The sequence below is a fragment of the Dreissena polymorpha genome, chromosome 3 (genome assembly GCF_020536995.1).
Source record: "Dreissena polymorpha isolate Duluth1 chromosome 3, UMN_Dpol_1.0, whole genome shotgun sequence".
Lineage (NCBI taxonomy): Eukaryota > Metazoa > Mollusca > Bivalvia > Myida > Dreissenidae > Dreissena > Dreissena polymorpha.
This window is the reverse complement of record NC_068357.1, coordinates 57,723,476-57,735,092: the sequence shown is the minus strand read 5'-3', so window position 1 is coordinate 57,735,092 and position 11,617 is coordinate 57,723,476. Positions and strand designations below refer to the sequence as shown.

General features: G+C 36.2%; 1 protein-coding gene across 5 annotated transcripts in view; it reads left to right on the top strand.

Moving 5' to 3' along the window:
• The window catches only part of LOC127874304 (probable thiopurine S-methyltransferase), a 40,268-nt gene extending 28,887 nt beyond the window's left edge, over window positions 1-11,381 (top strand). For all 5 annotated transcript variants that reach the window (XM_052418548.1, XM_052418549.1, XM_052418550.1 and 2 more), the window contains 5 exons: window positions 803-855; window positions 4,121-4,195; window positions 6,878-6,963; window positions 10,385-10,429; window positions 10,832-11,381. In XM_052418548.1, the coding sequence (XP_052274508.1) occupies window positions 803-855; window positions 4,121-4,195; window positions 6,878-6,963; window positions 10,385-10,429; window positions 10,832-11,037 (465 nt within the window). In that variant the 3' untranslated portion in view covers window positions 11,038-11,381. The remainder of the gene's footprint in view (window positions 1-802; window positions 856-4,120; window positions 4,196-6,877; window positions 6,964-10,384; window positions 10,430-10,831) is intronic.
• The last annotated feature ends 236 nt before the right edge of the window (window positions 11,382-11,617 follow it).

Genomic DNA, 11,617 nt, shown 5'->3' with positions numbered 1-11,617 from the left:
CCGCTGTACACGGTATGTACAATTTGGGTCGCACCATGGGGAAGGGGGAGGGGATGAGGCGGGTTAGCATAGCCTTTTCAGAAAACAAGCTTGAACTAAACGTGTAGCGCGTTGAGGGAGTGGAGACGCTTTACAGATTAGGTCATATTGCTAGTTGCTTGTCTGCCATTGTACCACAATGTTGAGTTTTCAATTTAGCGGAATTTATCGACGATGGTTTTTTTCCTATGGTTTTATTCGGATATGAGAACGACAAAAGCTTGAGTTTTTTCTACCTTTATACTTTTTAACATGATCATTATATAATATTATTTAATTTCTAACATTCGTCTCATCTTCACCTGTAGTCCCGTCTATGATATAGGCCGCCGACCAGATTCCTTTAGGAAGTCCTGGCGAGTTTCTCCAGATCTCCCCAGGAGTTACCCATTCGCTCGGCCTCTTCATCCATGTGTTTCTAGCCCGCTTCTTTTCCTCATCCCTTTGGGGTTCCATGTTAGAGATTGCCTTGTCGTATTGATTTCAGGCTTCCGAATGGTATCCAACGCCACCGCCTCTGAAGGATGTCTTCTTTAACCGGCTACCGCTGTGTGTGATTTTTAACATGACCTGCACATCATATGGCATTGGAATGAGAACTATCCTTGACAATGCTGCCTTAATGATCGGGCTTTATTATGTTTTCTTTGTTAATTATAATTGTAAACGACGGAGCGTTGTGCGTAGTCTTTGTAAAATATCGTTAATTTGTATTGTAAAAAACTTATGAAGTTCAACGCTTCACAGAACATTTTATTTCCAGAGCACGGATGGTCGGCTGCAAGTTTACGTAGGAGATCTGTTTGATTTGACCAAGTAAGAACAACATTACGCACATGTCAAACATTTCGCGGAAAACATAGGTTTAAGAAAGCGCCTTATATGCTTTACTGTTTATGTGTGTGCATAAGTAACTCCATCTAAGCATCACATAAGATTTTTCAGCCTGCACGGCACTTAACGCTTAGCCCAGTTTTTACTTTGGATGAATAAAATAAAATCGGAATATCTAAGATATCGATCGGTTCAGTTGGCAGACCAGCGCAATAATGATAGGTAACATCAAGACAAGACAAGACAAGACAAATATTTATTCAGACTTGCACAGTGTACATCGTCTAAACACTAGATATTTCACATACAATTATGTCACAGAGATAAACATAGTAATAATATAAACATAAGGAGCATCGTATACGCTTAGGAAAAGTTACAGAGATAAACATAGTAGTAACAATAACATAATCAGCATCGTATACGGTTACGAAAAGGCAAGGTAATATATGGAGGATTGCTATATAAATTAATTAACAGCATTAGTAATATTATTTCTTAAAATCAGAGCTTCTTTTACAAATTTGGCTAACTTAATAAGTTCAAATTTATTCGTTGTATTCAGCAACTGGTGGAATTTGTAAACAGAAGGCCTATTGTAATAACATTTCTTTAAATAGTTTTTTCTAATATCAACGTATAATGGACATTTACAGACAAAATGGTACTCATCTTCAATATCTAATTCGTTACAACAAAGGCAAAAACGTTCATTTCGTGGTATATTTTGACCAGCATATCTTCCAGTTTGAATTCTCAGTGGTAGGCTGGAAGATCGAAGCTTTGCGACATAGTGTCTTAGTGATTTAGGTAATAAATCTAAATAATTTTCGTATACAAATGTTGACTTAAACACACGGTACATATCTAAAACAGAGCTATCTTCAATGGATCGAAACCACTCTTGTTTATAAGTATCAATGACAACAGTTTTAAACTGTGGTATAACTATTTTAACATCGACGGAGCTTGGATTATTAAACACGTATGAATAACCGTAAGTGTCAAACAATAGTTTAACATTAGATACCCAATTAGAACGACCATTTTGACAATCATTTAATGCTTGTATATAAATCGATTTTAAAATTATGTTATCAGTTTCAATAAGTTTAAACCAATATTTAACCATTTTAACATATCTATGGATAAATAGTGGGTATCTTCCTAACTCGCCATACACTACAGCATTACATACAGTTTGCTTAACGTTTAACAATCTTTTACAAAACTTTAAGTGTATCCTTTCCAATTCCATGGATTTTGCTTTACCCCATATCTCACATGCGTAATTCAGTATAGATCCAACAAAGGCATCGAATAGCTAGAATTGTGTTTTTGGTTTTAAGTCAAACTCTTTACATTTGTTAAATAATATATTCATAGCTTTAAGTGCTTTTCCACATAAATATTCTTGATTTAAATTAAAATTTCCAGTGTAATTAAAAACAGTTCCCAAATAATTAAAATCATTTACTACTTCTATTTGCTGACCTTCAAATGTCCATGTTTCAGATGGCAATAATCTACCCCGTTTGCGAAACACCATTATTTTAGTTTTATCGGTATTAACCTTTAATCCCCAGCATTTACAATAATTTGAAACAAGATCCAAGTGTTTCTGCACTTCCGCGGGCGATTTACCAATTATAGCCATATCATCTGCGAAAAGTAACAAAATCAATACAATGTCATCAATACTTAGGCCGGAAGAGACGTCATTCTGTAAAAACAATTCTAAGTCTTCTACAAATAAGGAAAACAACAAAGGGGACATAACTTCACCTTGCCGTAATCCTACAGCGTAGTTAAAATAGTCTGAGTATGATGAACAATGCTTAACACATGATTTAACATTTTCATACATACTTTTTATTATTCTAAGCAATTTACCGTCTATGCCGGCCTTGTATATTTTCAGCCATAATGCATTACGGTAAACAGAATCAAAACATTTCATCATGTCAACGTATATTACATAAAGTCTTTTATTTTCATTTATATATTTTTGAACCAGGGACATGAGAATGTATATAGCGTCAATTGTTGAGCGCCCTTTTCTGAATCCGAATTGGGCGTCCGAAATTATATTAAAGTTACTACAAAAAGTTTCTAATCTATTGTTAACAACTGAGGTAAATAGCTTAGATAAACAACTTAGAAGAGTAATCCCTCTATAATTGTTCACATCAGATTTATCACCTTTTTTATGTAGAGGTATTATAATACCTTCCGTCCATTTCTCGGGGAAATGACCAGAGTTCAACACAGCATTAAACAAATCACATATATGCAACGCTAAAATATCAATACATTCAATCAAATATTCGTTTAAAATATAGTCACTTCCATATGCTTTGTTGCGTTTCAATCGTTTTACAGACAATGTAATCTCATCAACGGTAAATGGCTGATCTAGTTCGGGGAAACGTGAATTTGGCAACTTGAAATTATGAGTACTACAAAAATGTTCAGCCTCATCATTAACACAATCAAACAAACCATTACTAATATCAGAGAAAAAATGTTGAAAGTCTTCCAAAGGGATATTGTGATTTTTAGTTTGATTATTTGATTTAAAGTATTTCCAAAATTCTTTTGGTCTACGATTTTTTAAACGTTCTATCTCATTGGCCTTATTTCTCAAATAGCATTTTTTCTTTCTATTGATAATTTGTTTGTACTCCTTTTTACATTGCAACAATTGAAGTCTATTGTCTTCCGACTTATTACAGTTAAATTGTTTTAACAGGGAAACATAGTGACCGTGTGCAATTTTACATTCCACATCGAACCAATCAGCATGCCTTACAGCGCTACACTGTTCAAATTTTGATGTATTGGTTATTACATGATCTTTGCAAAATAAAGGATCAGCAACATTACGTATAACATCAGTGAATTTATTTAACGCACTATTTATAGAGTCACAGCTTGTACAATCTAAATCCTCTACAATTGTGTTAAACATAGGTAAGTTGCTAATAATACCCGATCTAAATTGGTTACGCAATGAATCGTTCCATTTAAACTTCGTTTCAGTGTATGACAATTGTTCAACATCACACTTGAACATTTAAACGATAATTATCCCAGATTATAAATTTTCTGTTCGTTGCTGAATCTTATACGACTTAATATCGACAAAGAATCATTATGCAAGCTAGTTTGAGGTTTGATATCGCATTTGATATGGCAGAAATACTTAAAAACTATATTTATACATAAGTAAATTATATATTTTTAGGGATCAACTGAGTGAGTTTGACCGGGTCTGGGATTCCAGGTCACTTGTTGCCATCAACGTGGTAGATCAGGAGAGGTGAGCCTTTGTTAACGTAGCTATTCTGTAATAATCGGAAACTTAAAATTGCTATTGTGCACATGTTGGAAACCTAACATTGCTTTTATGTAATTATTGGAAACTTAACATAGCTATTGTGCAATTATTGGGAACTTAACATACCTTTTTGTAATTATTGAAAACGTAACATAGCTACTGTGTAATTATTGGAAACTTAGCTATTGTGCACTTTTTGGAAACTTAACTTAGCTAAAGTGCATTTATTATACCCCCACAAACGAAGTTTAGGGGGTAATATAGGAGTGAACTTGTGGGTCGGTCGGTCGGTCGGTCGGTCGATCTGTCTGTCTGTTGGTCCGTATTAAGGGTCTGCTCTCTAATTCAAGTAGTTATCATCCGATCTTTACCAAACTTGGTCAGAAGTTGTATCTACGTGATGTCTACGCCAAGTTCGAACCTGGGCTTTGCCGGGTCATAAACTAGGTCACGGGGTCACTTAGTGCTTTTTAAACATTCAGCATGTTGTCCGCTCTCTTATTCAAGTAGTTTTCATCCGATCTTCACCAAACTTGGTCAGAAGTTGTATCTACATGATGTCTAGACCAAGTTCAAACATGGGCCTTGCCGGTTCAAAAACTAGGTCACGGGGTCACTTAGTGCGTTTTAAACATTCAGCATGTTGTCGGCTCTCTAATTCAAGTAGTTTTCATCCGATCTTCACCGAACTTGGTCAGAAGTTGTATCTAGATGATCTTAAGGCCAAGTTCGAACATGAGCCTTGCCGGGTCAAAAACTAGGTCACGGGGTCACTAAGTGCATTTTTAAACATTCAGCATGGTGTCCTCTCTTTAATTCAAGTAGTTTTCATCCGATCTTCACCAAACTTGGTCAGAAGTTTTATCTAGATGATCTGAAGGCCTAGTTCGAACATGGGCCATGTAAGATCAAAAACTATGTCACAGGGTCACTTAGTACGCTTTACACATTGAGCATGGTGTCCGCTCTCTATTTCAAGTAGTTTAAATCCGATCTTCACCACACTTGGTCAGAAGTTGTAACTAGATGATGTGTAAGTCAAGTTCGAACATGGGCCATGCCGGGTCAAAAACTAGGTCACGGGGCCACTTAGTGTGTTTTAAACCTCACCATGTCGTCCGCTCTCTAATTCAAGTTGTTTTTATCCAATCTTCACCAAAATTGGTCAGGAGTTGTATCTTGATAATGTCTAGGGCTAGTTTGAATATGGGTCATGCTGGGTCAAGAACAAGGTCACGGGGTCACTTAGTGCGTTTGAAACATCACAATGTTGTCCGCTCTCTAATTCAAATAGTTTTCATCCAATCTTCACTAAACGTGGTCAGCAGTTGTATCTAGATGATGTCTAGGTCAAGTTTGAATATGGGTCATGCCGGGTCAAAAACTAGGTCACGGGGTATCTTTGTGCGTTTTAAACCCCACCATGTTGTCCGCTCTCTAATTCAAGTAGTTTTCATCCAATCCTCACTAAACTTGGTCACAAGTTTTATCTAAATGATCTCTAGGACAAGTTTGAACATGGGCCATTCCGGGCCTAAAACTAGGTCACGGGGTCACTTAGTGCGTTTTTTAACTTTCAGCATGGTGTCCGCTCTCTAATTCAAGTAGTTTACATCCGATCTTCACCAAACTTGGTCAGAGGTTTTATGGAGATGATCTTAAGGCCAAGTTAGAACATGGGCTTTTCTGGGTCAAAAACTAGTTCAAGGGGTCACTTAGTGCGTTTTAAAAATTTAGCATAGTGTCCGCTGTTTTTTGTGAAGACGACATGCAAAATATTATGTGTCAATGCGGCATGTGGGAGTATTCGTCATGTCTGTGACTAAGCTCTAGTTTGAATCTTAACATAGCTATCGTGCAATTATTTGAATCTAAACATAGCTATTGTGTAATTATTTGAAACTTAATATAGCCATTCTGCAATTATTGGAAAGATTGTATAAGCGTTGTGCAATTATAGGAAAAATTTATATAGCTATTATTGACAAAACATTCCTTAGCCATTCTGCAATTTCTGCAATTTTTACATAGCTATTGTGCATTTTTTGAAAAGTTTACATAGCTTTTTTGCAATATTTCGGAAAGATTACTTAGTCATTGTGCACTTTTTGAACATTTTACATGGCCATTGTGCAATTATTGGAACGATTATAAAGATATTGTAGAATAATTAGAAAGTGTACATAGCCATTTTGCAATAATCGGAAAGTTTGAAACTTTTATGGAATTATTGACGTTAACATAGCGATAGTGTACTTACTGGACATTTTACACAGCAATTGTGAAATTATTTGGAGGGAAGTTCTTACAGCCATTTTGCATTTATTGGGAAAAAAAATACATCTAGTATGCAAAAATTGGTAAGTTTACATATCCTTTGTGCAAACGATTGGAATACTAACACAGTAACTGTGCCATTATTTCGAAATTGACATAACCATTGTGCAGTTTTGACAGTTTACAACAGCATTTCAATATTATATGTGAACTCATGTAATGGGATGCATTACATACTATATTTTACATATTATCAAGGAAATAAAGTTCATTTATTGCGAATTAGTACAATATTATTTTATCTGATTACATGTTTAATAAAATAAATTTGTTAAGCTTAAAACCTATTTCGTAGATTTAACATATATGCTAGACATTTCCATATAGATATCGCAATCTGCTGTTGTCACTTCTGAAGAAAGGCGGAGAGTACTACCTAAAGACATTGGACTATGACCCCACCGTCTGGCCAGGTATGTAGTGTATCCCACAGACTTGCAACAGTTATCTAGTATTATTCTCATGAGTAATGTTGACAAAGACCAACAAGTCTGGCAAGGTATCTCTTGTCTTTTTCATGACACATACATTGGTAACATGGGATATTTCCACACTGTCTGGCGATGTGCCTAAGGTATTTTTCATGATACCTACATGGGTAGGATGAAATATGATTCCACAATCCTTTGCATGACACATACATGGGCAACATGGGCTATTACCCCATCTGGCCATGTATCTAGTGTCCTTCTCATGATGCCTACATGGGTAGGATGGACTTTGATCCCACAGTCTGGCAAGGTATCAAGTGTTTTTGCATAATACAGACATAGATAACATGGGCTATTACCCCATGTATTATGTCATTGATGGTGCTATGTTTATGGTAAAGCCGGATAAAACAAACGCGACAGTATTGGTTAACAAGATAGGATATATACTTCATGTTCATTAAGTACTGCAAAAAGTTTGCTAAACACTTGTATGTAGTGTAATTGAATGTTCGTTTATATTCTGCTGAATAGTGAAGAGTGTTTGTACTAAATGTGTTTTTAGCTCCACTGGCCAGAGGCCAAAGGGGCTTATGTCATGGTCCTGTGTCCGTCGTGCGTGCGTCCGTGCGTGCGTTAACTTTTCCTTAAACATCTTCTTCTCCTAAACTACTTGTCCAATTCTGATCAAATTTCTCAGGAATGTTCCTGGGGTGAACCTCTTTCAAATTTGTTCAAATTATGCCCCTGTGGTCAAATTTTACCCTGCCCCGGGGGTCACAAAAAATGAAAATTTGCTTAATAAGACCTATTTTGTGAAAACTTTCAAAATGTTCTCGTCCATAACCATTGGGCCTATGGCTATCAAATTTTGTATGACGAGACATCTAATAGTCCTCTACCAAATTTTTCAAATTATGCCCCTGGGGTCAGATTCGACCCTGCCCCGGGGGTCACAAAAATGAACATATGCTTATATAAGGCCTATTTTGTGAAAACTTTCAAAATTTTCTCGTCCAGACCATTGGGACTAGGGCTATCAAATTTGGTATGTAGAGACATCTTATAGTCCTCTACCAAATTTCTTCAAATTATGCCCCTGAGGTCAAATTTGACCCAGACCCGGGGGTCACAAAATTGAACATATGCTTATATAAGGCCTATTGTAAAAAAAAAACTTTCAAAAATTTTCGTCAATAACCATTGGGCCTAGGGCTAATAAATTTGGTATGTAGAGACATCTTATAGTCCTCTACCAAATTTGTTCAAATTATGCCCCTAGGGTCAAATTTGACCCTGCCCGGGGGGTCACAAAATTGAACATATGCTTATTTTGGGTCTATTTTGTGAAAACTTTAAAAATCTTTTTGTCCATTACCATTGGGCCTAGAGCTACCAAATTTGGTATGTTGTGACATCTTATAGTTCTCTACCAAGTTTGTTCAAATTATGCCCCTTGGGTCAAGTTTGACCCTGCCCCGAGGGTCACAAAATTGAACATATGCTTATATAAGGCCTATTTTGTGAAAACTTTAAAAACTCTACTCGTCCATAACTGTATGGCATATGGCTACCAAATTTGGTATGTAGTGACATGTAATAGTTCTCTTCTTAGTTTGTTCAAATTATGCTACTGGGGTCAAATTTGAAACTGCCCGGGGGTCACAAAATTGAATATATGCTTATAAAGGTCTTATTTTTTGAAAACTTAAAAAAAATTCTTGTCCATAAACATTGGGCCTAGGGCTACACAATTTGGTATGTAGTGACATCTTATAGTCCTCTACCAAGTTTGTTCAAATTATGCCCCTGGGGTCAAGTTTGACCCTGCCCCGAGGGTCACAAAATTGAACATATGCTATAAGGCCTCTTGTGGAAAAATTTTCAAAATTCTCTTGTCCATAACCGTATGGCATAGGGCTACCAAATTCGGTATGTAGTGATATCTTATAGTTCTCTACCAAGTTTGTTCAAATTATGCGCCTAGGGTCAAATTTGACCCTTCCCCGGGGGATCACAAAATTGAACATATGCTTATATAAGGCCTATTTTGTGAAAACTTCAAAAATCTACTAGTCCATAACCATTTGGTCTAGGGCTACCAAATTTGGTGTGTAGTGACATCTTATAGTGCTCTACCAAGTTTGTTCAAATTATGCCTCTGGGGTCAAATTTGACCCTGCCCTGGGGGTCACAAAATTGAACATACGCTTATATGGAGTCTATTTTGTGAAAACTTCAAAAATCTCCTGTCCATAAACATTGGGCCTAGGGCTACCAAATTTGGTATGTAGTGATATCTTATAGTTCTCTACCAAGTTTGTTCAAATTATGCCCCTGGGGTCAAATTTGACCCTGCCCCGGGGGTCACAAAATTGAACATATGCTCATATAATGCCTATTTTGTGAAAACTTTAGAAACAATCTTGTCAATAACCATTAGGCCTAGGGGGCTACACAAATTGGTATGTAGTGACATTGCATAGTCCTCCACTTAGTTTGTTCAAATTATGCCCCAGGAGTCAAATTTGGCCCTGCCCTGGGGGCAACAAAATCGATTATATGCTTATTTAGTGCCTATTTTGTGAAAACTTTAAAAATCTTTTTGTCCTTAACCATAAGGCATAGGGCTACCAAATTAGGTATGTAGTGACTTCTAATAGTTCTCTACCAAGTTTGTTTAAATTATGCTCCTTGGGTCAAAGTTGACCCTGCCCGGGGGGGGGGGTCACAAAACTGAACATACGCTTATATGGGGCCTATTTTGTGAAAACTTTAAAAATCTTTTTGTCAATAACCATTGGGCCTAGGGCTACCAAATTTGGTATGTAGTGACATCTAATAAACCTCTACCAAATTTGTTCAAATAATGCCTCTGGGGTCAACTTTGACCCTGCCCTAGGGGGTCACAAACTTGAATAAACGCTTATAAAGCGCCTATTTAGTGAAATCTTAAAAAATCTTCTTGTCGAATACCATTCAGACTATGGCTACCAAATTTGGTATGCAGTAACATCTTATAGTCCTCTACCAAGTTTGTTCAAATAATGCCCTTTGGGTCAAATTTGACCCTGACCCGCGGGTCACAAAATTGAACATTATATGCGCTCATATCTTGCTTATTTTGTGAAAATTTTTAAAATATTCTTGTCCTTAACTCTAGGACCTAGGGCTACCATATTTTGTATGTACATGTAGGGAGATATAGTAGTCCTCTACAAAGTTTGCTCAAATTATGCCCCTGGGGTTAAATTTGACCAAGCCCAGGGGGTCACAAAAGTGTACATGTGCTTAAATAGGGCCTATATTTAAGTATTTGCACATGCAGAGAATATTTGTTTCAGCCTTTTTTCAGCAGTGTAGCGATACAGGGCCATCATGACTCTCTTGTTTGTTGTTTCAGGTCCGCCACACAACATCTCCCGTCAGCGGGTCAATGAACTGTACGGTATGTCTCCATTTGTTTCAGTACATGACAATTTACAAGACGGATTGTAAGTTATATGTAACAATATCATCACCGCATTTAAGATGCCAATAAACATGTCCAGAACATGTCATATTGTTGTAGCCAAATGTGATAATACAAGATACTCTATCTGCACTTGTAACGAATGTGCAATGAATATGTGGACAAGTTTGTTTTATAAAGTTTGTTTAAAGACGTAAACGTTTTGAATGACGAAAAATTACACGTTGATACAATTAAAAGTAAATTTCTTTATATTTATGTATATGTATTATATCTTCATATGTTTACAAGTTCAAAACATGTTCCACTTTAAGCAAGTACATTTATAATCATACCTCAAACTTTAAGACGATTTTCGTAAGTAAATTTATTTTGAAGGGGAACATTGCAATATTGAGATACTTGAAGAAACGAATCGCACTGGACTGAACCCAAACACACCCAGAGTACCACATTCCGACGTCAATCCCCCGACTGATCCAAGCGGCGACGTGGTCCCTCAAGCGAAGCCTAGTTCCGCCGGTGCCGCATTAAAAATGTCCTCGTATCTTTATGACCGCTGGTATAAACTATTATTGAAATAGTCAAATTAGACGAGAATTCGAAATTTAAAAAAATTTATAAAAGTTATTAACTTTTACATGTTTTTGATAAACCTTCCATTTAACTTTTTACATGGACATTACATGTACAAGTACATTAAAACCGAAGTTGAACATTGACACAGCATTTAACAGACGGATATAAATGCTTGTACAGAAAAACAAAATTATTCGTTTTTGGTAACACGCTTGTCGATTGTCCCCATGCATATATGCACAAAAGCGTGATTTTATTTACAATTTAAGTCGTTATGTATTAAAATGTGAATGATTGACTGTGTTCTAGTTAATTTTGTTATTCGGTTGAATAAAGTGTAATAAACCTATTTCTCTGTGTTTTTATACAGGTGTAAATCTTTAACGACGAAAATGTTTTCTCGTTTGTTTCTTTTTTATTTTAAATATTGATACTACGAGATTCGTTTGATTGACTTTTGCACGAGCTATACTATTGGTCCAAAAGTCCGCGTCGTTGCTGTTGTCAGAGATATGCTCTAATCAAGGCAATTGTGCAACATTTCCATTTCACTATTTCTACGAACAGTATTGATTTGCAACATCA